We start from the raw sequence: 27,951 nt of genomic DNA on the forward strand, positions 1-27,951 counted from the left end.
AGTTTTTTAAGAAAGCATGCTTCTTTTCTTGTCCTTCTCAGATTTTGGAAGGCACTTGAAATTCTTAAATCTTGGGTCAAGTGCTGTAGCTATGTTGAGATCTCACATTGGTACCTGTATGTTTTTGTTAAATCTGCATTGAAAATGTTCTTAATAGAACATGTGCTGAGTCATTACTGAAGATGTGAAATATATGGCAGAATGAGGGTAAAACACAGAGTAGGAGAAAACGCAGTTCTCTCCCAGGAAGTTCAGTCACAGATTTTATTAACACTTTTTTTTTAAACCAGCGTCATCAGCATGAAAACATGTCGTCTGGAATAATAGCCAAAGGGTGAAAGGACATACAATGTTTAGTTTATCTGGCATGTAAATACTATGTAGTGCCAGCTGCAGAAATGCCATGTGAACATCTTGTTCTCACTTTTAGGTGACATTGTAAATAAGCAGGCAGCATGAGCTTCCATAAATGTAAACAAACTTATTTCTCTTAGCAATTTGACTGACCAAGAAGTAGGACTAGGTGGACTTGTAGGCTCTAAAGTTTTACTTTGTTACATAATCGTGCCCCAAAACAAAAGGAATCAGCATTTGTAAGGTGTGCTTTCAAGATAAAGAGATTGCACTACAATAGTTGTAGAAGTAAAATGAAATATACTGTTACTTCTGTTTTTATCATTTTAATAGTGCATATATTTGTACTAAAAATAATATAATGTGAGCGCTGTACGCTTTGCATTCTGTGTAGTTAAAATCAATATATTTGAAAATATAGAAAACCATTCCAAATATTAAATTTTAATTGGTATTCTGTTTAATGGTGTGATTAAAACTGCAACTTATGATTAATTTTTAAACAGTGATTCATTCTTTGAGTTGATAAAGTGGATTAACTGCGATTAATCAACAATCACAATGAAAACAATTGCTGAAATATTGAAATCTCCAAAATGAGCCACAGACACAACATTTTTTTGTTTCTTTAGTTCCACTGTTCATTTTATGTTATGCTAATACTGTATATTTCCTAAGCATAATGTTCACTTTGCACAAGTTCTGCAAACAGTAGAGCTCAGAGATTCAAGGTATGTAATGTTGGTAGCCCATTTTACCTGGCTTTATCCCGCCACTAAATATTTGGTGTCACTTTCGTGGCTGCCACTGCTGCTCCATGGTGTCTGTGGTACTGAGTGCTTTGGCCTCAATAGTCTTGAGCTTTTACAAGCAAAAGTAAGGTCTTGATTAATGTCCAAAGCCCTGAGACTAAACAAGCCGAATAAGAGCCTTTACAGTATTAAGGAAAATTGTGGGAACTGCTTAGTTATACTGACAATTTGAAATGTTGCTAATTGTTTTTTCCGGTTACTTTTGTTGGTGGAAATTATGTACTGTTTTGCTGGTAGTAAGTGTTAAAGGCCAAAGGTGAATAAACTTGGAAAATAAATCCTGCATTGGAATGGGTGAAATCAGGTGATGGGGTCTTAAGTTCAGTATGCATAAATTAGGGTTTTTCCAATATGCCTCCTGCATTTAAAATTGAACTATATATTGATAAGAAAACTACTGCCATCTCTTATTTCATAAGTGGCTAATTGCTAGATGAGTGCTATTTTGTGATTCTCTGATCGTATGAGTAAATCTAGCCAAGTCAATACTGGTAGAGAAAATCAGTGCAAGATGCACAGCTCCAGCTACATGAATTGCATAGCTGGAGTCAATATACCTTGCATTAGTTTTTCTGGAGCAGCCCCACAGTGGGAGGTCAATGGGAGAAGTTCTTCCGTCAACTTCCCTTACTCCTCGGGATCAACGGGGCACCCTCAGTATTTGATTTAGCTGGTTCTTACCAGAGCTGCTAGATTGAACGCCAGATCAACCTCTGGAGCATCAATCTTCATGGAAGTGTAGATGCACCATAGCCTGCATTTGTTTTGTCTTATCACCAAATAATCAGCAACCTGAATGATCACCCTCTTCTCTTTTCTTCCTTGTAGCTGTTATAGTCATGAATTGTTGTCTTAACACAAATAGGATTACATTTATTTCATTGTAGTTTTCTCTTTCTACTTCAGGGAAATTTTTGAAAAATTGTATTGGTTATGGAACACTTTGGAAAGTAAATAACACAATTTCCCACGTGTCTTGGTGAAGCTTAGCTGCTGGGCAGTATCATACAGTAACTCTTTCATGGTGCAGATTCATTGAAAGTACTTTTTTCTTTTGCAGCCTTAATTGTTTCTTTTTATTTCTAGACTGGAGCATTATTAAGTGCTTTTGTTCAGTTGTGTCATATATCTACACCATTAGCAGAGAAGACTTGGATCCAGCTTTTCTCCCGATTGTGGAAGATCTTATCTGATAGACAGCAACATGTAAGAATAATTTTTTAGTCTTTTCTAATAGTAGCTGCATTTTAGTAGATAATTTTCTGCCATAATTACTTGTTCTTTCACTTTAAAAGATCCATTTATAGTGTTTCTTGTTGCTATACATCTTAATTTTGTTTGTTTTTTTTTTTTAAAGAAATTGGCCTCTTCAGTTTTCAAAGGGAATTAATCTTTTCATGTTTTAACTACTATATGAAAATTCTGATCTGTATGGCATTAGTAAGACTTCAAATATTACTTCAGTATTGGAATGGTCTGAATGAAATATTCACTGTTTCCATTTTTTATATTCCAGGCTCTCGCAGGTGAAATAAGCCCTTTCTTATGCAGTGGTAGCCACCAAGTGCAGCGAGACTGCCAACCAAGTGCACTAAACTGTTTTGTGGAAGCAATGTCACAGTGTGTTCCTCCCATTCCCATCAGGCCCTGTGTGCTTAAGTACTTGGGTAAAACTCACAACCTGTGGTTCCGTTCCACATTGATGCTAGAACATCAAGCCTTTGAAAAAGGTTTGAGTCTTCAGATTAAACCTAAGCAGACAACAGAATTTTATGAGCAGGAAAGCATAACTCCTCCTCAACAGGTAATGCATAATGTTTTTTCAATTATGATAGATCTACTCCACCTTTAGTAAGCTAACTTGACCATAGAATACTGGAACTGGAAGGGACCTTGAGAGGTCATTGAGTCCAGTCCCCTGCCCTGATGGCAGGACCAAGCACCATCTAGATCATCTCTGATAGATGTCTAGCTAAGCTGCTCTTAAATATTTCCAGTGATGGAGATTCCACAGACTCCCTAGGCAACTTATTCCAGTGTTTAACCACCTTGACCTAAACCTCCTTTGCTGCAGTTTAAGCCCATTGCTTCTTGTCCTATCCTCAGAGGCTAAGGAGAACAATTTTTCTCCCTCCTCTTTGACACCCTTTTAGATACCTGAAAACTGCTATCATGTCCCCTCTCAATCATCTCCTTTCCAAACGAAACAAGCCCAATTCTTTCAGTCTTCCTCCATAGCTCATGTTTTCTAGACCTTAAATTGTTTATGTTGCTCTTCTCTGGACCCTCTCCAATTTCTCCACATCTTTCTTGAAATGTGGTGCCCAGAACTGGACACTACTCCAATTGAGGCGTTATCAGCAAAGAGTAGAATGGAAGAATGACTTCTTGTGTCTTGCTAATAACACTCCTGTTCATACATCCCAGATTAATGTGTTTTTTTGCAACAATGTCACACTGTTGACTCATGGTCCACTTGCGGTCCACTATCTCTTAGATCCCTTTCAGCAGTACTCCTTCCTACACAGTTGCTTCCATTCTGTATGTGTGAAACTGATTGTTCCTTCCTAAGTGGAGCATTTTGCATTTGTCCTTATTAAACTTCATTCTATTTACCTTAAACTATTTTTCTAGTTTGTCTAGATGATTTTGAATTTTGACCCTATCTTCCAAAGCACTTGAACTTCAGCTAGCTGACACAAGTTAACCATGGAAGTATCTGTCCATACTAAGTGCAATAATGTGTAGAATATCATGTTAATTGCCATAATATGACTTAATATACTAGTGGAGACAAGACAGCTGAACACGTGCAAGTTTTGAGAGAAGCCGATGGTGAACTGTTATTTTTTTAAAATGTCAGATGATAATAGACTGCTTACTTCCTAGGTTTTTAAAGGGTGATCATACAGTGGAGGTCTATACATATAATTAAAAATGTCATATTTAAAATTTAACTGTCATTTTCTTGTCTGTCTCATTTACAATATGTTGAATGGTTTATATCATACTTTAAGCATGCCAAATATCATGATTTAATGTGTAAGACATTTGGGGTATGTCTACTCTGCAAAGTTAATTTGAAATAACAGCTGTTATTTCGAATTAACTTTAATAGTGTCTATACATGCAAACCGCTATTTCGAATTTAATTCAAAATAGTGGAGCCCTTAATTCAAATTTGGTAAACCTCATTCTACGTGGAGTAACGCCAAATTTGAAATAGCTATTTTGAATTAAGTGCTGTGTAGACACTTAATTCGAAATAAGGGGCGTCCAGCCCTTCCCAGGGAGCCCTGGTGGCCACTCTGGGCATAACCAGGAAAACTTACTCTCCTCTCCTCCAGCCCCAGAGCCATTAAAGGGATAGAACATGGACAAAGTGCTTGTGCCAGCTCCAAGCCTGCCAGCCCAGAGCCAGCAGTGGCCACCAGGGCCCCTGAATATGAGCCAGCAAGCCACTGGAAGCCAGCTCTCCACCACTCCCCAGGAACAGTCTGCCAGCTCCCAGGAGCCTGACAGGGGCTGGAGAAGGCGGGCGCCTTCCTGGTCCAGGTTGGAGATCATGGACCTTATTCAGGTTTGGGGAGGATACCCCCAACGTCCATGATCTCTGCATTTGATGGAGGAACGCGGCTGTCTATGGCAGGTTAGCTGCCAGCCTGGCCATCAAAGAACACATGCGAACCTCGGAGCAGGTTTGCATGAAAATCAAGTTGGTTCGGTGAGACCTCCAACCCTGAGCCCTGAGCTTCCCCTCCCCCTTTTTCCCCTTGCTTCCCCCTTCCAGCTCCCTCCTCCCAGGTTTCCCCCTCCTCTCTCCCACCCTCTCTTCCCCCCTCTCCTACCTCCTTTTCCCAGTCACCCCAGAGGTTCATCCTCCCTCCCCCAGTTTTGTTCAATAAACCCAGTTTCTATTTTTGAACACACATGTCTTTAATTTGACATCAGGAAAGGGGGCTAGGGAGGGGAAAGTGGAAGGACATGAGGGAGGAATGGGGCACGAGCCCCCGGAGGGAAGGACCGGGGAGGCTCTGAGGGCTCCTTGAGGTAGACACTCTCCTCAGAGCCTCCTGGATCCTGACAGCCTCCCGATGGACCCCCAGATGGCAGCCTGCAGCAAGTGCAGCCGGGCTGATGGCAGTGACCCAACGAGACTCACCAGCGTGCCCAGGGGCAGCTCTGGCTCCATGTGGCCGAGTGCTGTGGTTTCCCGAGTTCAGGCATTCAGCACTCCAAGCCAGGACTGCTTTGCTGTCCCTCATCGAGGTAGACAAGCAAATGGGGAACCCTGAGAACTGTCTGTCTGGGATGGGGGTAGAGTCCCTTTAAGCCCGGAGCTCAGTTAGCCTCAGACAGTAGCTCCACACACTAAGTCCTAACCTGATGTCCTGCAGCACTGGTTCCGGCCAGCCTTAACTTCGGTTCACGGTCCACTCAGTGTGGATGTGCTATTTCAAAGTAGTTTTTGTGTATAGTTGCGTTATTTCGAATTAGCTTAATTCAAATTAACTATTTTGAATTAATAGCGCTGTAGTGTAGACATACCCTTACTTAATAAAAAAAAATTGATCACAGAAGATTACAACAACATTTTGACCTGAGAAGTATGTGCTTTATTACTTGCTGTATTTTTTAGGAAATACTGGATTCCCTAGCTGAGCTTTATTCTCTGTTACAAGAAGAGGATATGTGGGCTGGACTATGGCAGAAGCGCTGTAAATTTCCAGAGACTGCAACTGCTATTGCTTATGAACAACATGGCTTCTTTGAACAGGTAGTATTTGCAGTTATAAGCACATTGTTAAATCCTGATTTATGTAGATTAACTATTTGAGTAAGCAGACTGTGAAAGCTTGCAAAATGTGTACTTTGTTCACAAATAGAAAATTATTTTGAGTTGAGGATGATGTCTCTAAGAGGCTATAGTATAATCAAAATTAGTTTCCAGCAGTTCATTACTAATTTGACCAAAAAGCATAAAGTTATTAATAGAAAAATAAGTTAATCTTCCTAATTATTATAGGGGGTTATAATAAAAGAATTTAAAATGAATTTTAAAATTATGTATGTGTCTTCCAAAAACACCTTAATAAAATGCCAGGATAGGTACATGTTTAGAGCCCCTATAAAACTAAAATGAAGTGTTTTGTTTTGTTTTTTGTTTTAAGGCACAAGAATCTTATGAAAAAGCTATGGAAAAAGCCAAAAAGGAACATGAACGAAATAATGCCTCCCCTGCTATATTCCCTGAGTATCAACTCTGGGAAGACCATTGGATTCGGTAAGATTTTAAAATCAGTATTGAATGATGCTGTTACAAAGCTATATAAAAGAAGTTCTCTAGTAGTTTAAAATATTGGTGTCACAGGGCAGACACTCACCGCCATGGTGCCTCCTGCTGGTGGTACTGGGAATTAGCTTGGAAGCAGGGCGCGTCCCTCTGGCGAGTGCCCCTCCATGTCCTCATGTCACACTCCAGCTCAGACCTGCATCACTCAGATTGCGTGGTCCTCTTCAGGACACTGCCCTCTGGCAGAGCCCACTCCAGTGTTTATCAGTCTCTGTACGCTGGAGTCCTCCCCTCCCAGGGAACCAGCAATTTCCGTATACCCACCTTGCCTCAGTGACCCACTGCCAGTCTTCATCTAGCACCTGCCTCAGGGGAAAACTGCAGTCTGAAGTGGCCATTCATCATCGGCAAGGGGGTGGACCTGCTGCCTTTGCCTATCCTGGCCCCCTCCCCACAGCCCAAGAACCTTGGCGGAACGAGGACAATCAATGGGACACAGTCATACCAGGGTACAAAATATATCGGAAGGCCAGAACAGGTCGTGATGGTGGGAGTGGCACTGTACGTTAAAGAAAATGTAGAATCAAATGAAGAAAAACTTAAATGAGCCAAAATGTTCTATAGAATCTCTATGGATAGTAATGCCATGCTCCAATAATAAGAATAGAGCAGTAGGGGATATATTATGAACCACCTGATCAGGACAGTGATAGTGACTATGAAATGCCAGGGAAGCTTAGAGAGGCTGTCAAATTTAAAAACTCAGTAATAGTGGGGGATTTAAACTATCCCCATATTGACTGGATAGGCATCACCTCAGGATGGGATGCAGTGATAACATTTTTTGATACCTTAAATGACTGCTTCTTGGAGCAGCTGCTTGGAGATAGCGACCATAATGTAATAAAATTTAACATCCCTGTGGTATAAATGGCCAATTTTCCGAGTGAAGAGAAGTAACTAGTTGGGTCCCCCAAGGGTCTGTCCTGGGATCCATCCTATTCAATTTATTTATAAATGATCTAGAGCCGTGGTCCCCAACATGGTGCCCGGGGGTGCCATGGTGCCCGCTGGGGCATTTATGGGCACCCGCCTAGTCTGCATTAGGCACACCCTAATGCAGGGGCGGACTGGCCCGGAGGGACAGAGCCGCAGGGCTCCGCACTTCTGCACCTGAGCCGGTAAGGGCGCTGCTGGCATCTTTGTCCCAGCCAGAAGACTCCACTGGGCCGAGGGAATCCAACGAGGAGGCCGGCAAGCCGACCCCGGCCGGGGAAGGTATCGGGCCGAGGGGAGGGAAAGCGGGCATGGCTATGAGAGGTGTGAGCATGCGCCGTCAACCCAGGTGGAGCCAGGACTGCACCGGGGATGAAGTCACGTGCGACGTACCGGAAGGGGTGGTGCCACGTCAGTGTGGCGCCATTTTTTAAAACGGCCAGATGTGGATCGGGGAAGGAGGAGGAAGGAGATGTGCTGAGTGGTGCTTGGGGGAGCAGTGCCTGACTAGAGGTGGGATGGCGGTGAGCACACCTGGCGGGGTGGTCGTGTTGTGATGGGCTGGGGCTCTGAACGCCTAGCAGCCCAGCTCCAGGTCTGGCACGTGGTCTGGAGCCCAGGCTGCAGGGACTTCTGGGGCCCGATCACAGCAGACTCCAGCCCTGCAAACTGGAAAGCAGAAGGGAGGGAGGAGAGGGGAAGAATAGGGGGAAAGGGTGGAAGAGGAAGGGGCTTGTGCTGATAGGAGGGGGGCAGGTCAGGAGAAGAAAGGGGAAGGCACCAAGGGACAGGGTGGAGGAGATTCAAATGCCCCGGGGGGGGGGGGGCAAGTGGAGGCAGTGAGGAAAAGGGCAGGAGGGGAGGTGTCAGTGGGAGCGGGGACAGGGTGATGCTGGGAGAGGAGAGGGTAAGGGCGTTGGGGCTAGAGTGAGGAGATGCTGTGAGAAGGCTTGAAAGAAGGGGTGGGCATGAGGAAGCCGGAGATGGAGCAAGTCATGTGTGAGAGCACAGGGGCATGAGGGAAATGGGGGCAGAGGGTGGTGAGGGGAGGCAGAGGGAAGAGGGAGGCACCAGGAGGGTGCAGGTGCCAGGGGATTCTGGGGGTGAAGCAGAAGGGCAGACACCTGCAGGGGAGGGACCAGCACCAGAGGAGAGAGGCAGGGCAGGTGTGTAGAGGGAGGTGTTAAGAGAGAGGGTAGTTAAGAGAGGGGGTAGCTCACATGATCAGAGTGGGGTACTGGAGGAGTGGGCGCGGGGGAGAGAAGGGCTGGTGAAGGGGGGCAGGTCTCAGGAAGGCTGAGGGCAGTGAGAAGGGCAGGAGTCAGGACAGCAGAGGAGGGTGGGAGGTTGGGGGGCAGCAGGCACCAGGGGAGCTGATGGAGCAAGAGGAGGAGACATGGTGGGGATGGGGAGAGTGAGATTTAAAGGTGCCATGATATTTTTTGGGGGGGGAGGGTGCTTTTTTTGCTCAACAGCATTTGGACATCCCTCCCTTTTTATTAATGCAGAATTTTGTTTAAAAATTAATTACAATATAATTAACATAAACATTATCCAACTAAATTAAGTTTCTATCAAATTTACCCAATTCACATTTAATATGAAAATAGGAAATTCACATGGTAAGGCGAAAGAGTAATTGCCGAATAATTTAATTAATACCTTTTACATGTAAAATTACCTTTTTTATCTTATGGATTCATATATTAAATATGATGTTTTTCATATTATTTAATGTAGAAATACTAAATAAGCCTTGAAAAATTGTTGGCGCCCGCCACACACTTCTGAAAACATGAATGTGCTATTGGCCACAAAAAGGTTGGGGGGCACTGATCTAGAGAAAGGGGTAAACAATGAAGTGGCAAAATTTGCAGATGATACCAAACTGCTCAAGGTATTTAAGACCAACGCACACTGTGAATAGCTTCCAAAAGATCTCACCAAAGTAAATGATTGGGCAACAAAATGGCAAATGAAATTTAATGTTGATAAATGTAAAGTAATGCACATTGGGAAAAATAATCCCAACTATATATACAATATAATGGGGACTAATTTGGCTACAACTACTCAAGAGAAAGATCTTGGAGTTATTGTCGATAGTTCTCTGAAAATATCCACTCAGTGTGCAGCGGCAGTCAAAAAATCAAATAGAATGTTAGGAGTCATTAAAAAAGGGATAGAGAATATCTTATTGCCTCTATAGAAAACTATGATACACCCACACCTTGAATACTGCATACAGATGAGGTTGCCTCATCTCAAAAAATATATATTGGCATTGGAAAAGATTTAGAAAAGGGCAACAAAAATGATTATAGGTTTTGAACAGATCCCCCATGAAGAGAGATTAAAAAGACTTGGACTTTTCAGCTTAGAAAAGAGGAGACTAAGGGAGGATATAGTAGAGGTATATAAAATCATGATTGGTATGGAAAAAGAGAATAAGGAAAAGTTAGTTATTCCCACAGTAAAAGAACTAGGGGTTACCAAATGAAATTAATAGGCAGAACATGTAAAACCAACAAAAGGAAGTTTTTCTTTACTCAGCACACAGTCAACCTGTGGAACTCCTTGCCAGGAGAGGCGGTGAAGGCTAGAACTTTAACAGGGTTCAAAAAAGAGCTAGATAGATTTATGGAGGGTAGGTCCATCAATGGCTATTAGCCAGGATGGGTAGGAATGGTATTCCTAGCCTCTGTTTCTGTGGATGTGGATGATGGGAGGGATCACATGAAGATAACCTATTGTGATCCCTCCCTCTGGGGCATCTGGTATTGGCTACTGTTGGTAGACAGGATACTGGGCGAGATTAACCTTTGGTCTGACCCAATATGGCCGTTCTTATGTAACCCTGAGGCCTTGTTTCAGGCCCTGCAGCCTGGGAGTGAGGCCAGGCCAGAGCTCCCCAGCCCTGCCTGCCTTTTTCCAGCACCATTCTGTCCCAGGAAGCCCCCAGCTTCCCTAGCAGCCAGGTCCCTCCTGCTCCGCAGCTAGAGCAAGAGTCTCCCTTCCTCCCTCCAGGAGCCCTTATTTATGTAGCCCCAACTGGGCCCTAATTATCTACTATCTGCCACAGCTGTGGGTTTTGCTCTCAGCCCTTCCTCTGGTCTGGGTTTCTACCCCTTAAAGGATCAGTGCAGGGCAGATGCCCCATCACAATTGGTTACTAAAATAAACTAAGTCCGGCACGTTTAAGATAGAGTGACTCAGGGGAATAAAAATATTATACTGCTACACTCTTAATTGACTTCAGAACTGCTATACGTAAATCAACGCAAAAGTATAATCTGCTGTTGGTGGAGACACTGTTTTTTTTTAAATCCTGCAGTCTATTTACAACCATTCCAGTGCCTTCTAAGCATGTTTCAAATGTACATGAATCTCCTAATATGAAATACTTGCAGTCACTTTTAAGTAACTCTTAATAACACTGTGTTTTCATTTTCATAGCTGCTCAAAAGAGTTGAACCAGTGGGAACCGTTGACAGAGTATGGACAATCCAAGGGCCATATAAATCCCTATCTGGTACTTGAATGTGCCTGGAGGGTCTCAAACTGGACTGCTATGAAGGAAGCACTGGTGCAGGTGAATATTTTTGTTTGAGAATGTACAGAGATAATGTTTGGTTTTATTGTTTATTGTACTGATTGTGTTTCTTCCAACTCAGCATTACAACTCATTTCAGAGAAGCAGTAAACTGCTCTTTAGGGATTTTTTTTCTATGTAATACACAGCTGGGCATTTTGGCAACCAAAGCATATTGTTTCAACAGACAAACTCAAGTCTCTCCTTCCCCCCCCTTCCTCTCTCTCTCCTAGTGTCTTTACAAAGCTTACTTATAATTCAGAATTGATACTTTGTAGCAGGGTACTAGTCACCTGTTTGGATGAAGGTTACAGTATGGTGTCACATGGTTAAAAAGCAGTGAGTGGCCCACTGGGGAACATGTTGGGGGGGGGGCAGTGGTGATATATAGGGAATAGGGCTATAAAAAGTTGGTTAAAAAGGAAACTTTGTAACTGCTGCAAATCTTAGCGGTTATACCCACACCCGGGGGGAGGTGGGGCGGGGGCAGGGCAGGGCAGGCCCACCATGGACAGGGTTTGGCCGGAGCAGTCCCTGCCTGCAGTGGGTCCTATGGGGCTGGAGCAGCCCTCTGCATAGGGCCAGGTGTTCCCATCATCTTTCTTCCAGAATTTTATAATAAAATATTACTGCTTCCACAACCATCTACTGTGAATAGTCTGTTATGGTGTGCAGTGGCCCAGATTGACACCTACATAGGAAAACCTGTGTAAGCACCCAGGAAACTGTCTCGATAAATTTTGATTTCTCTTAATTGACCCTTTTTGTAGGGAGAAGGATGCTTACTCCAGAGCAGTCTGGTATTCCAAGGTTTGCATAGTGGTCCAGTGCCCCTTCCTACATTCCTTGGCTTTTTGAACTTCTTGCAAGTTATTTCCCCCCCCCGACCTATGCTGGGTATTTTTTTGTTACAGGTGTGTGCATAATATGAAGGGGAAGTAGCATAATATGTGATATAGTCAGCATTTCATTTTGCTAAAAAATGAGATTGAGGAGGGGGAAATAATAGCATGTAAAGCAAACACCCCCCAGTTTTGTCAGAATCATAGAATCCCAGTGCTGACAGAGACCTCAGGGGGTCATCGAGTCCAGCCCTCTGCCCAAAGCAGGACCAGCCCCAACTCAATCATCTCAGCCAGGGTTTTGCCTGGATTTGCTTCCTTGCACAACTGTGGGACTCCAGCTCTGTGGAGTTGTGGTGCAAGTTTTTCAGGTGATTTGGGGAAATGGGAAGTATGCGATAGAGCTGCTATGTTGTTTTCCTCAACCAGATCCGCACTGTTAATCTTGCAGGAGTAGAACTCAAAGGCAGCCTTAGGGCATAAAGCTGAAAATCTAAAACTTGTATATATTTTAATGTAGACTTTAATGTATATATTTTAGTGTGTCTGTGTGTGTATACATATGTATATTTTAATGTATACTTCATTTCAGATATGATTTGCATAATATTTAATGCACAAGCTACTTCAACAAAAGCAACTTCTCTGCCCCCATTTGTCATTAATATGCTGGTTACTAGGAGTGGCACACTGGTGCTGGGTCTATAAAAGAGCAAAAGAGAACTGAGTAAGCCCCACATGACATTTTATTTGCTACGTTTTAAATACTGAATGCCTGAGATTTGGAGTGTATTTTCTATTATCACAGGCTGCTGATAGTACCAGTCAGTGTTGCAAACTGACTCTGCAGGCTGTTTATGTGCTATGATTGACATACTGCAATTACATGCTTGGCAAATACCTGTTCTAATTTTTCCTCAAATTTCATTGCTCTGCTCTGCAATGGCACAATTTATTTTGCTTTCAGAAAGGATATTTATACAGACACACCTATTGGATGAGGACTGCTTCCTGTGTTAATATTCTTCCACTTTCTGTTTAAATTTTAAAAGACCTCTGAAGTAACTGTTGGGTTTCACCTTTCATTTGGCCTTATTTTGAGTCGACTTCAATTTGAGTCTCAAATATTGATTTTACAACAAATCCACTAAACTCTAAAACTACATTTTAAACAACCATATATTAGGCAGGGCCGCTAGCACCATCTCTTATTAAGGTTGCCTGACACTTCTCATTATAAGACCCTGTTTTCCGGTGTTTATTACTTTGCCAATCTTTAACTGTTTAAGCTGTAATTTTCCATGCTGGGTGTCTGCCTTAGGGTGATTTTTTTAAATTTCTTCCTTTTGCTGTGTGAAATAGATATATAACAATAATTTGACACTACTGTCTTTTTTTTAGGTGATGTTGTTTGCTAATTTGGTACCTGAACCAATGAGGGTCTGAGTAGCACTGCTTTGCGCTGGAGGGGGGTTAGGCACTAGAGCAGGGAGTCTCTCTTCTATGGTCTCAGTGAATCCCTTGCTGGGACCCAGTCAGTATGAAGGAGAGCGCCATCTTATTAAAAAGCAGAAACGATAAAAGCCCATCAAAGAACTGTATATTAACACAAGAAATATTGAGGGACTGGTAGTGGATGGGCGAGGAGGATGGGACTGGGAGTCATGGATGGAAAAGGAAGGTAGGAAATGTCACAGTGAGATTTGAATGAGGAACTGTGGGGAGGGAGGGAAGGCTTGGGATTGACTGGATTACACACCACTGTGCTGAACAATGGGTGGATAGGAAGCTGATTTGTCAAGGAGCTAGGGTATTGGGGGAGAACTTGGACTGGCTGAGCAAAGACAAGGAGCCAGGAGAGAAGAGATGCTCAAAGATTCGGAGGGGTGTGGAGGGGAGATGGAAGATTTGATGAGGTCTGGGAAGCCAGAGGAGGGTGAGAGGAGAAATTGGATGAGGAGCTTGAAGGGGTGAACTGGGCTGGCTGGGCAAGGAGTTGAGGTAGGAAGGAGGTAATTAGGATAAGTTAGGTGGAGAAGGAGGCAGAAGGACAACTTTTTTTCAGGGTTTTACTGATAATTTTTGTCCTGGAACATAAGGAAGGCCATACTGGGTCAGACCAAAGGTCCATTGAGCCCAGTATCCTATCTGCCAATAGTGGCCAATACCAGATGCCCCAGAGGGAGGGATCATAACAGGTAATCCTCACGTGATCCCTCCCCTATCACCTACCTCCAGAGAAACAGAGGCTAGGGATACCATTCCTACCCATCCTGGCTAATAGCCATTAATGGGCCTACCCTCCATGAATCTATCTAGCTCTTTTTTGAACCCTGTTAAAGTTCTAGCCTTCACCACATCCCCTGGCAAGGAGTTCCACAGGTTGACTGTGCACTGATTGAAGAAAAACTTCCTTTTGTTTGTTTTAAACCTGCTGCCTATTAATTTCATTTGGTGACCCCTAGTTCTTTTATTGTGGGAATATATAAGTAACTTTTCCTTATTCACTTTTTCCATATCAGTCGTGATTTTATTGGTGGTTTGTTGAATTATCCTGAGCAGGTGGTCGATAATATATCCCTACTGCTGTATTCTTATTATTGGAGTATGGAATTCCTATGCTGTAGATTCTATGGAACATTTTGACTCATTTACATTTTTACTTCATTTGATACTACATTTTCTTTCACATATAGTGCTACTCTTCCACCAACACGACCTGTTCTGTCCTTCTGATATATTTTGTACCCTGGTATGAATGTGTCCCATTGATTGTCCTCATTCCACTAGGTTTCTGTAGTGTCTATATCAATATCCTCCTTTAAAACTAGGCATACTAGTAGTTCACCCATTTTACTATTTGGACTTTTAGCATTTGTGTATAAGCACTTGAATAATTTGTCACTATTTATCTGTCTGCCATTTCCTGATGTGTTAGACTCTTTTTCATTTGATTGTGTATCATCTGAGCCAACTTATACTTCCATCCTCTCCTCCTGACTAGAACATAGAGCATCTCTATGACTAGAACCTCCCCTAATAGATGTCTCTGTCCTATCCATGTGCTCCTCCGCACCTGTCGGCTTTCCCCCAGCCCTTAGTTTAAAAACTGCTCTACAATCTTTTTAATGTTAAGTGCCAGCAGTTTGGTTCCATTTTAGTTTAGGTGGAGCCCATTCTTTCTGCATAGGCTTACCCTATCCCAAAAGTTTCCCCAGTTCCTAATAAATTTAAACCCCTGCTCTCTACACCAGCATCTCATCCATGCATTGAGACTCTGAAGCTCTGCCTGCCTACCTGGCCCTGCGAGTGGAACTGGAAGCATTTCAGAGAACGCTACCATAGAGGTGGTCCTAAATTTGGCCTCTAGAACCTCTCTCCTACCCTTCCCTATGTCATTGGTACCTACATGTACCTCGACCACCGGCTCCTCCCCAGCACTACACATAAGACTATCTAGATGTCTCGAGAGATCCATAGCCTTCGCACAGGCAAGTCACCATACAGTTCTCCTGGTTGTCACAAATCCAGCTATCTATGTTTCTACCTGCCTTTTCCTAATGACTGGAGTTCCCTCCCCTGGAGATGTATCCTCAGTGCAAGAGGATATCATAACATCCTCTGGAAGGAGGGTCCCAACTATGGGATCATTTCCCTCTGCTCCTTTTGAATGTTCTCCTTCCCTGAGCCTTTCATACAATAGTGTCCCGGAAAACCTCATCTGCGTACCTCTCAACCTCCCTTAATTCCTCCAATTCAGCCACCCTGGCCTCCAAAGCCCGTACACAGTCTCTGAGGGCCAGGAGCTCTTTGCACCAAATTCACGTATATGCCACCCGCCCTGAGGGCAGGTAATCATACATGCTACATTGAGTGCAATAAACAGGATAGCCCCCATTCTGCTGTAATTATAACAAATTAACTAACTTCTGGTAATAAGAACCTGGGGTAGAAAGCATGGTATGACTTCATCAAGTTAGCATTACTGATATGAGCTACTGTAAGAAGCTCCATATCTTACACCTTTCAGAAGTTACTGCTGATAAGCCTCAATGTGCCAAGATTTAAAAATCAAACAAGTCTTCAGACTTCAGATTCAAAATGTGTTTAAATGCATTGGAGATAACAGGTTTTGAATCTGCTTTTATAGTTTAATGTGAGTCTTATTTTAAGTATGTGACCTTTAAAAGCCTACAGTAAATATTTCCCCTCTTCCCTTCAGATTTTCTGAAATTCATTAAGTGGCACAGGTACTGTTTCTTTGTTTGTAGATAAGGAACCAGGTGTGGAAGGGGAGTGCAGTGATCTTATTTTTCACATAGTGATTGATAAAATGTGTGGTTTGCAGCTGACAGCTGTTGACTTTGCTGATTTGTTAGAGTTCATTATTGTGTTTTAGATATAATACACTAAGTTTTGACTGTTACAGAGCAATCAAAAGGCAGGAGACATGCTGCATATAGCAAACATATTTAAAGAATTCAGAGCCATGTTAGTCGATAAACTAAAAAAAACTTTAAAAACAATGAATGGTCCTGCAGCATCTTAGCGACTAACAAAAAATGTAGATGGTATCATGAGCTTTCATGGGCACAACCCACTTCTTCAGATGAATGGAGTATGGGGTCCAGAGTACAAAGGGAGAGAGGGGGGGATAAGAAGGTAAGAGAATAAAAAAATAGGGGAAATATTTAGTCAGTTAGAAGTGTTTCCCCCCTAGGCGTTCAGAAGTCAGGAATACAGAGATTTAAATAGGTTTTATAAAGCTAAATGGCTACTAAACATTTTTTTAAGTTAAGACATAATGCAACCATAGGTAGATACTTTAACTTGAGAGAAAACTTTTAAACAATTTTAAATAAGTAAAACATGTACAATAAGTCACCCTTAAAGCTGCATCCCTAAGGTTCCAGGTATATGGTAAATGCCACTTTTATTAAAAGTCCATCTGTATTATGCAACTGATGGGTGTCAGTTTTTCTTCTGGGATTACTTAAAAATTTCAGAATATATAGACTTAGATCACTTGGAAAAAATTTATAGGATTGATGTGGCTACCCAAATACATTTTTTTCTGGTATATTTGTACACATGCAGTTCTGTAATAATTACTGGATTATTTTTACTTTGAATTTGAAGTACTATCCAGATCTTTATGAAAGTAAGTTGAAAGGTTTTTCATCTGGAGAAAAAGAATTCCTTAAGGCTGAGCGGATTTGTTTAGTTAGGACTCTCTGGCTATGTCTACACTTGCGGCTTCTTGTGCAAGAAGTCTTGTCTTGTGCAAGAAAACGTCCACATTGCCATGTGCGAGCTGTGCTTTTGCGCAAGAGCGCCCATGGCAGTGTGGACGCTGTCTTGCGCAAGAAAGCTCTGGTGGCCATTTTATCCATAGGGCTTTCTTGCACAAGAAATCCCTGCCGAGCATAGCTCTTGCGCAAGAAGCCCTCTCTTACCACGCCATACTGTAAATTTCCTTGCGCAAGAGCGGGTGGGCAGTGTGGACACTGCAGATTCTTGCTCGAGAACGGCCATACTTGCGTAAGAAGCCACAAGTATAGACATAGCCTTGGTGTGGGAAATTAAGCCAGATATTGAATCCAGGCCATCAAAGAGAGAGGCTAGTGCATTAAGTCATGAGTGGAAAGGAGTTTCCAAGTACATATCACAGTCACTGTATAGTGTAACTTGATTATATGTCTTTTGTGACAGACCCAGGCCAACCATATGCTGTTCACTGGTGGAGGGAATACATGCTGGAGCTTGGATAGATAGTTTTGTCTTCCCCAAGTGACAAAAGGCCAAAGCCTGAGGGTACGTCTAGACTACATACCTCTGTCGCCAGAGGCATGTAGATTAGGCTACCCGACATAGTAAAATGAAGCGGCGATTTAAATAATCGCCGCTTCATTTAAATTTACATGGCTGCCGCGCTGAGCCGACAAACAGCTGACCAGCTGTTTGTCGGCTCAGCGCGATAGTCTGGACGCGCGGGTGTCGACATCAAAGGTATTTGTCGACCACCCAGGTAAACCTCATCCCAGGAGGCTGATCAGCTGTTTGTCGGCTCAGCACGGCAACCATGTTAATTTAAATGAAGTGGCGATTATTTAAATTGCTGCTTCATTTTACTATGTCGGGTAGCCTAATCTACATGCCTCTGGCGACAGAGGCATGTAGTCTAGACGTACCCATAGTCCAGCATAATCAGGCAGGCACCTGGGGTAAATTGGAACTTGCTAGAAGCCCCAGGTTTGCTCAAACCTGCAGCCAGTTAAGGCCTAGAGTCATAGAGCTGGAAGAGAACTCAGGAGTTCATCAAGTCCAGCCCTCTGCCCATGGCAGAACCAGTCCCAACTAAATCAACCCAGCCAAGGCTTTGTCAAGACAATTTTAATTTATATTTTTTTCTATTTTTACTTCAAGTATGCACACTAGTTCTTGAATAATTACACAGAACTTTTTAAAACACTTTTGTGGTAAGCTTTCTATGGCAGCAAAATAAAGAAAATCTTGTACAGAAGATTTTAAGCTTTGAGTTGTAGCTGAGTGAATTGATCATGTCTGACAGGTTCTACTTCAGATGGCTTGCAGTTTAAGTAAAAGTGACAATCACCAGTAACTGTAGATATCTTTTAGCTGGAGTTGTATGAATGAGATACTTTCAGTAATGGGACATTTACTAATGGACTAAAGAGAACATGTTGAAGCTATAAATTGGGTTTCTGTGGCTATAGACGGATTCATGTAATAGCATCAGGAACGTGTATTCATAAACAGCAGGATGTGAAAGGATAATTACTTCTCTCTTGATAGACTTACTGGTTTCCTTATATTTATACTCTTAGTTGATAGTTCTGAATCTGACTTTGACAACTTCTAGTAAACGTATTCATTTTATGTAGTTCCACTTTTGAGCCATAGGGAACTATCAGAAAAGATGTCACTTTTATATCAATTTTATTAAATCTTTATGAAACAGTTTTAATAATCTACCTTTTAAAATTGAGGCATTAAAATAACAAGTGGCCCTTGATATAGGACCCAAGTCTCATTTTCATTTGCTCAAACTGGCATTGTGTTTAATGATCCAGTGTATCATATAATGGGGAGGAGGGGGGTGATTTTCTTTATATAAGTGTAGGTTTCTCTTTACAGGCTCATGCTTATAAGCTAGTTGAAGATAAGCTGAAGCAACATTTAAAATGACTGATACATTACTTTAACAAATCAAAGTGATTCCTTTGATATTTTTAAGCTAATGAAACCAAAACAAAGCCACTGTAGCTGGAATTTCTTTTGCAGTACAGTATATGAATACAAAGGGAGGCTGCACTGGGATAATTGAGTGCTCAAGGCATACAGAATCAGGCCTTTACTGTCTGCTCTGAGTACTAATGAGTGTTTGCAAATATTTCTGAGCTAATTTCAATGTTCACACTTTTTAGTCAGATGCTCTCAAATGTGTGCAATAATCAACCTTTCAGTACATTTGTTGCAAAACATTTATATACCACGCCTAAATTGTGCATTGCTTCTTCTAATTGTCCTATTTTTGCTATTTCCTGTGTTTAAAAAGACTCTGAAAATAGCTTTATATTTATTTATTCTGAGTGTCATTTTTGACTGAGCCCCAGTATGCAGATACTGTTTTCACATAATCATATAATTAGTGCTAGATCATTTAAAAAAAAATGTTGTCCGCTTATTCTCCTAAAACACTTTCTGATGTGTACAAGACCAGCTAGGTAGTCTAGCATCTGTGCAATATGTTGACATGTGAAGTCAATTTATGTTGCTGAAAAGATATGATTATCAACAGGTAAGCAGAAATCCCACAGATTAAAGATTTTGACTTTTAATTTCAGGAAATACTATTTAAAGCATACTCTTTCAGAAACAGGAATTTCTAGAAAATAGTCAATTTAAAAAAATCAAGTTTTAAAAATTAAGTTGTATGTCCATGTCAGCTTTCTTTTTGCTTTCAGATTTTCTTATGTTTATGCAAAAAACATTGTGTTTCATAGCTAATTTTCTGTTTTGCTATTAGGTGGAGCTGAGTTGTCCAAAAGAGATGGCATGGAAGGTCAACATGTACAGAGGCTATCTAGCAATCTGTCATCCTGAAGAACAGCAACTTAACTTCATTGAGCGCTTGGTAGAAATGGCCAGCAGTTTAGCCATTCGAGAGTGGCGAAGGCTCCCTCATGTAGTGTCACATGTCCACACTCCCCTTCTCCAGGTGAGATTAAGAACATAAAAATGGCCATACTGTGTCAGACCAATGGTCCATCTAGCCAAGTATCCTGTCTTCTGACCGTGACAGGTGCTTCATAGGGGATGAACAGAACAGGTAATCATCAAGAAATCCATGCCCTGTCTTCCACTCCCAGCTTCTTGCCGTTAGAGGTTAGGGACATGAGGCGCAGGAGTTTTGCATCCCTGATCATATTGACTAATATCTATTGATGGACCTGTTCTTCATGAACATCCCTAATTATTTTTGAACCTTAGCATAGTTTTGGCCTGCTCAACATCTTCCTGGAAACAAGTTTCACAGGTTGACTCTGCATTGTGTGAAAAAGTACTTTTGTTTGATTTTTTTTTTTCATTGAGTGACTTCTGGCTCTTGAGTTATGTGAAGGAGTAAATAACTACTTCCTTTACTCACTTTCTCCACACTATTCGTGATGTAATATACCTTAATTATATCACCTCTGCTTCTCTTCTCCCCTCTCTCCATATTTGGGTCTCGTTTCCAAGCTGAATGGTCCCACTCTTTTAATCTTGCCTCATATGGAAACTATTCTTTGACTAGTGTGCCTGTAGGTGCTTTGCTGTAGGTGTATCTGTATCACTGCACTGCTGAGTGGAGAACTTCGGTAACAGAGTCCATGAGGCCTGCACACGTGCTGCCTCTTTATATGCATTGAGGACCTAGAGGAGGCTAGCCCAGAGCATGTGGGGGCTTCAGTTCCTTCTGAACTGTCCCTGGATAGATGGAGCATTTAGCTCTTAATTGATTAAAGGTCTAGAGAACATGGCCTGTGAAGGAAGGCTGAAAGAATTGGGTTTGTTTAGATTGGAAAAGAGAAGATTGAGGGGGGACATGATACCTGAAAACTGCTATCTAAAAGGGTGTCATAAGGAGAAGGGAGAAAACTTGTTCATCTTGGCCTCTGAGGATAGAACAAGAAGCAATGGGCTTAAACTGCAGCAAGGGAGGTTTAGGTTTGACGTTAGGAAAAAGTTTCTGACAGTCAGGGTGGTTAAACACTGGAATAAATTGCCCAGGGAGGTTGTGGCATCTCCATCTGTGGAGATATTTAAGAGTAGGTTAGGTAAGTGTCTATCAGGGATGGTCTAGACCAGTGGTTCCCAAACTTTTCGGCATCACACCCTCTTTTTGATTTTTGAGAAATCCTCCCTCCCCCCATAGCAGCAAAACTTGTTGACCCCCCCCCCCCCCCCAAAAGGAACTGACCGTGGCTGAAAAACAAAAATAGCAGCAAAACCTGGGGGGGGGGGAGGCTGGGTCACCTTGCGCCCCCCCTGGACTTTCATCATGCCCCCTAGTTTGGGAACCCATGGTCTAGACAGTACTTGGTCCTGCCATGAGGTCAGGGGACTGGACTCGATGACCTCTTGTGGTCCCTTCCAGTCCTAGTATTCTATGATTATATGATTGATTAGAGGATCATTAACTCTACTTTTCAGTTGTTACGCTTTTATTTTTTTTAAAACTCTTTTTTTTACTTTTATTTGGCCATGTCTTAAAAAAAAACAGAAAGAAGAAAGAAAACATTTCTGTTCTTGTATCCTCCCCCAGGGAACGGGGAAGGAGAGGCAGGCCCCTGGGACAAGGGTATGCCCAACCCTTCAGATTTCAAGCAGTGTAACACATGCACTGAAGCTACCCTGGTCACTGACAAGCAATCCTAGTGTATTCACTGCCTCAGTGAGGACCATGTCCCCAAAAAGCATTCCCTCTGCTAGGAGCTGCATCCAAAATCCTGCAAGGACTGAGAGCTCTGCCAGAAAATTATCTTTATAGAGGTGACTCTCTGAGCCCAACTCTTTGGCAGGCATGAGTCTTTTCTCATCTTTCAACTTTGAAGGATAAGTGAGTTGAAGAAACAGTCAGGGACTCCTCACAAATCAAAAAAGAAAGTGGGAAGTTCCCTCTGCAAGCTCAGGTATAGCTGAAAGCAATTGCCATCTTGCTCAGTATCCTTGGCACTCCTGACACCAGCATCATCTGGCACCTATGCCTTAGTTTAAAATCTCTGATTACATTCATGATGAAATATGAGTGTAATATGACTCTGTGAATTACAGTAAACTACAAGACTTTATTGATAAACTGAGAGCTACCAGATTTCCTTGAACACAGTCATCTAGGAAGGGCAGTTGGTTGCAAAACCAGCTTAGCAGTAGGTGCTTGGTGTCACTGATACAGGTGCCAGGACCATTTCCATGACTGTTGTGATGAGATTAACATTATTACTTCACTACCTGCATCTGAACCAGATGCAGACTGTGGTGGAGGATCTCTCCTTTGAAAGAATGAAGCTCTTTGTTCAGACAACTGGCATGTCTCCATGTAGAAGTCAAAATCAAGACTTCCCCAGAGGCTGGTTTTTCATGTCCCTTTGCACATGTCATAATGGAAGAATTTCTCCTAAAGATTCCATTTTGTATAATGACTCACTCCTCTCTCCACCAGGCATATCAGACAGCTAGGAGACTAGGTGCCTTCTCACTCCTTTGCAGCCCTTTCTCTTTTACTTCTCTCCTGCAGTGTCTGACCATGAAAATCAGTGTCAGAACACCAAGGAAAAGTTCTTTCCAACAGACTTTTTGGGAGACTATGTAGGAAAATAATTGTCAAATGCCTACAGAAGCATCTTTTTTCTCAGTATGTTGGCCGATTCAAATCCACTTTGTGAGCCAGATGATCTACAAGAGTACTGCTTGCCTACTTCATATTTCCTCCTTGAAATTCCTCTGTGGTGACCTTCATGAAAGGGAGCAGGAGCCACCAGCTCACATCCTGCTTTACTAGCTCTGTGATGTACCTGGATGAACAGCAAGTGCCTGTACAAGAGTATTCCTTCAGAGAATTTCCCCTAGTGCTGTAGAGGAGGAAAAGGAAGGGCAGATGGAATACTTCTGTATTTGAGGGTATGTCTACACTACAGCTGCTAAAATGGGACAACTTCTATAGCAGCATAGTGTAGAAGCACTGATCATGGTTACATCAAATTATCTCTTGTGCTGATATAAGGAGGGAAGCTCATGTAGGCGCCATCTCATCATGTATCCTGGAGAATAAGAAGCATGCTTGTATTTTGTGCAAAGGTAATCTCAGCTGTTCTTCAGATACAGTGGATAATGCCAGATGCAGGAAAGGTGCAACAGTCCATCCTCAGACCAGGGAATCACAGTTCTCCGTGTCTTGGGATTAATCTGCTTTTACTGCAGAAAAAAATCAACTACATCCTGCTGGATTAAAAAAAAAAAAAAAAAAGCTAGAAGTGGAAGCAGCCTACCCCTGAAATGGGGTGTTTCTGGACCTAAAATTCTTGCTGTGGAGCATTGCAGTGACTTATACAGAGAGAGAAGTGAGGAATAACTCATTAATTCTTGGTTGCAGGAACCTCTAGCAGAAAAAGAAATAACTCATTCAATACCACTTATATCAACTGACATAACTCTTCTGGCAAATATCAAGGTGTCATTTTAAAAGTAGGAAGAAAATGTTTGTAGCATTAGACTTTACTACTTTTTAGTGGAACTGCAGTACGTTATGCATAGTCTTAAGGTCTCTTCCAGCCCTAGGATTCTATGATTCTGTGATTCTAAATTATACATATGCTGTCTCGTGCACGCTAATTTTTGCCTTCTGTGTATAGAGACAAATGCTGTTTCAGATGGAAAACCAAGCATATAGTAAACAGAGACTAGGCTAAACTGTCCTTTCTGTGCTGTTTTGCTACTTAGGGCATGCTATCTTTTATCTTTTCTATTTCCTATTTCTGAACTCCCAACTCTTGAATCGTTTTTAACAGAAGTTATTTTGACTTCAGAAGCAGACATGCTATTATCTATATTTCTGCAAGGAATGCTTTCTTTGGAATAATAGACATAAATAGCTACAGGCAGTCCCCGGGTTATGTACAAGATAGGGACTGTAGGTTTGTTCTTAAGTTGAATCTGTATGTAAGTCGGAACTGGCGTCCAGATTCAGACACTGCTGAAACTGACCGCCAGTTCTGACTTACATACAGAATCAACTTAAGAACCCCAGGCGTCCCCAAGTCAGCTGCTGCTGAAACTGATCAGCAGCTGATTCCAGGAAGCCCGGGCAGAGCAACTCTGCCTCGGGCTTCCTGTAGTCAGCGCTGGTCAGTTTCAGCAGAAGCTGACTTGGGGACGCCTGGGGCAGAGCAGCTGGGGTGCTACTGGACCAACCCAGCAGCACCCCATCTGCTCTGCCCCAGACGTCCTGATTCAGCCGCTGCTGAAACTGACCAGCAGCGGCTGAATCAGGACCTGGGGCAGAGCAGCTGGGGTGCTGCCGGGTTGGTCCAGTAGTGCCCACGGGCGCTGCAGGACCAATCGGCAGCGCCCCAGCTGCTCTGCCCCAGAGTCCAAAACAAAAGCCTGGTCTGCTGGGGGGTGGGGGGAGCACACTAGCTGCGCCCCCCCCCCCAGCAGACCAGGGACACGGGGAGCAGAGCTGCAGCGGCAGCGGGGTACCGCGCCTCTGAGGCTTTGCTCTGGCAAAGCCTCAGAGGCAGGGACCCCGCCACGGCTGCGGCTTCAGTCTGGGTGCCTGTGGTCTGCTGGGGACGGTCCCCAGCAGACCACAGGCACCCTGACTGAAGCCGCAGCCGCGGGGGGGTCCCGCGCCTCTGAGGCTTTGCCAGAGCAAAGCCTCAGAGGCGCGGGGAACCGCCGCTGCTGCCGCTTCAGTCAAAGCGGCAGCAGCGGCGGTTCCCCGCGCCTCTGAGGCTTTGCTCTGGCAAAGCCTCAGAGGCGCGGGACCCCCCCGCGGCTGCGGCTTCAGTCAGGGTGCCTGTGGTCTGCTGGGGACCGTCCCCAGCAGACCACAGGCACCCAGACTGGAGCGGCAGCAGCGGCGGTTCCCAGCGCCTCTGAGGCTTTGCTCTGGCAAAGCCTCAGAGGCGCGGGACCCCCCGCGGCTGCGGCTTCAGTCCGGGTGCCTGTGGTCTGCTGGGGACCGTCCCCAGCAGACCACAGGCACCGGGTCTCAAGGGGCAGCAGCAGCGGTTCCCGCGCTTCTGAGGCTTTGCTCTGGCAAAGCCTCAGAAGCGCGGGAGCCCGCCCGGTGCCCCTGGTCTGCTGGAGACAGTCTCCAGCAGACCAGGGGCACCGGAGCAGCTTACGAACGGGGCTTTCTCGCCCCGACTTCCGGGGCTAGAAAGCTCCGTTCGTAAGTGCGGATCCGACGTAAGTCGGGGACTGCCTGTATTTCTCTCCCTTCTTAGACAGGACCTTGAGAGTGTTTATGTAAGGCTCGTTTAAAAAAAAATAGTCCTTTTTCTTGTCATGTTTAATGACCTTCTCTAAAACCTGCTAGGACTCAGGGCTAGAGATTCTGGCATGTATATAATGTGGTGTGAGGTACTATTTTTTGTTTTGTTTTTTATTCATTATGTCTACTTAGTTTTTATTGGTATTTCAGGTAATAATGATGGACATATTCAAACTCTGTATAATAACTATGGGCATATTCAAAATCTGTATATTTAATCTTTCTCCTTTATGTACACCTTACTCAAAAATAAGATCCACATGAAAAATAATAGGAAAGAGTTTTTTCTTGTCATACCCTTGGAGGGTTGTGAAAACCTTTTTGAGAACACTTCTTTTATGCACTGAGATGTCTTCATGAGGCACTTTACACAAATTTTAAAGGCCTCTCCCCAGAAGTGTGCAATTCATGTTCAACATGACACAGCAAGTATGAGTCATAATAGACAAAGGAGAAAAAGAGTCATGACAGGTGCTGATGATATTATAGCTAACTCAGTAAGGACTGGCACATCTTGCATGTTTCATTGTTATTATTCCGTCTGTCTCCAAACACTAAGCTTCTAGTTGTCTCTTCCACAATGCTCATAATACTACACTACAGCCAAAAAGGACTCCAACCTCACATCTTGCAGTACAAAATACTAAAATTTCATATCTTTCAAATGTTTTAACTGCCTGTATAAACATTTTAGAGCTTCAACAGATATCTTTTCCCCACTTTTTAGTGAATCAGTATCTTTGCCAAGTGGAGGGGACGTTTTAGCTATCCAGATACTTTTGTGAGCTAGTGATCTGTTTTTCTTGACTCTAATTTTGGGGGTGGGGGACACAGAGAAAAATAATGACATTGAATTTTCCATATGCAAAATAATTACCTTTTTTAATTTTTCACCCAGCTTTCAAATATCAGACTTGTAAACTTGTAAATAAAATTAGGGGAACTTTTTTTCCTAAAAGCTTCAAAGGTCAGAACTTGGATATTCTGATTATTAATAGAACTCTTTCTTTCACTTTGTTGTTAAAATTTGAATATCTTTCAACTGCCCTTGAAAATAGTTTATGCTCCATCTTTACCAGCTAGCATGTGTTTTCCAGCTTCATCACACTCTTGACTACATGGCACACTTCCACAGTCTAAAGTGTAAAATATATGAGTGTCTATGAATGACAGATAAACCTGGAAAGCCAGGATTTTTCAATGGTGTCTAAGTGAGTTAAGAGCATTTGGTAAAGTGACTGAGGCCTTTAGGACGCTGTCTCATTGAATTGGAGGATCCTACATGCTTAAAATTACTTAATAAAATTTGATTTAGGCTCCTGACACTTTTGAAAATTTTACCTTCTGCTCTTATTTTTGTGTCATACAAAGTCTACTAGTTACTGAAAGTTGCCTCATGTTAGTTATTCTTTAGAAAGTTTAACTTGTCACATTTAGGCTACTGTTTCAAAGCTAGTCCTGTGCAATAATGTCTGAAAGATAGCACTACCTGTTTATTTTTTACTGGACATGTCCTTATGTCATTAAAACCCACCTTTGCCTTTGTTGGTAATTTTAGTAGAAAATATTAAATTGATTATATGTTAAGGTAGTTCTTAAGCCCAGACATGGTGCATACAAAAGAAGGTAAGATATGTCAGGACAATTCCAGAAAACTTGCAGAGTTGTTACCTGTGGTGCATCTGTTTTACGCATAAATTGGACTTAGTTTTTATACTAAGAATCTGACACCTTGCACGAACAATACATATGTGTAAAAAGCCTCTTGAGCGTTTTTAATGGGTGGTCATGCTTTATGAAGTTTCCCTTACTATCTGTGGCTCTTGTAAGAGTTAAGATAGGTCTCCCTTCCTTATTCTTAGTACTGGCTATAATCCATAAACGACAAGTCGTAAATATGAAAGATCTGTAATATGTAACTGAAATCATTATGCTTGTGTGAATATGTCTTATATAAGTAGCCTGTTTCCCTGAATTTTCCTAATAATTTGTGGTACATCAAATGAAGAGTGAAAGAATACATAAGGTTTCTACATTTTAAAATGTGTGTGTCAGAATACAGTTTTGATAAATAATAACAGAACTCTTCATTTCTTTGAGAAGTTCCATCTGGAGAATGTCTTGATTGAATTGACTCCTTGCTGCCAAGAATTGGGAATTTATTTAGCTTCCACCCTCCCTCCCTCCCTCTCCTTTCCCCTCTCCCCCCAAAAGACTGGTAATGGATGTGCCGAGGCCCTCCAGCATGAAAGGATTAATGTTGCTAAATAAAATATTTAAAAGGTTCCACATATGTGACATCAGTTAAACTTAGTATTTTAAAATAATCTGTATATGTCCCCAGTGTAAAAATGATAAAAATGGGCAGTGAATGATGAAGTACACACCAAACAATGAATTTGCACTGCAGTAATTACTTTTTTATATCAGATAGTGTGTGATTAAATACCTGCAAGAAAATTAAATTTACATGATGAATGAAGTAGGATGAAGGTTAAGCT

At 42.5% G+C, this 27,951-nt stretch overlaps 1 protein-coding gene across 5 annotated transcripts in view; it reads left to right on the forward strand.

Annotated features, from left to right (window-relative positions):
• Positions 1-27,951, forward strand: part of TRRAP (transformation/transcription domain associated protein) — a 178,844-nt gene that overhangs the window by 107,791 nt on the left and 43,102 nt on the right. For all 5 annotated transcript variants that reach the window (XM_075899522.2, XM_075899523.2, XM_075899524.2 and 2 more), the window contains 6 exons: positions 2,253-2,372; positions 2,683-2,970; positions 5,806-5,943; positions 6,338-6,450; positions 10,912-11,047; positions 19,940-20,131. In XM_075899522.2, the coding sequence (XP_075755637.1) occupies positions 2,253-2,372; positions 2,683-2,970; positions 5,806-5,943; positions 6,338-6,450; positions 10,912-11,047; positions 19,940-20,131 (987 nt within the window). The remainder of the gene's footprint in view (positions 1-2,252; positions 2,373-2,682; positions 2,971-5,805; positions 5,944-6,337; positions 6,451-10,911; positions 11,048-19,939; positions 20,132-27,951) is intronic.

The sequence above is a fragment of the Pelodiscus sinensis genome, chromosome 15, assembly GCF_052426305.1.
Source record: "Pelodiscus sinensis isolate ZL-2025 chromosome 15, ASM5242630v1, whole genome shotgun sequence".
In the NCBI taxonomy this organism is placed as follows: domain Eukaryota; kingdom Metazoa; phylum Chordata; order Testudines; family Trionychidae; genus Pelodiscus; species Pelodiscus sinensis.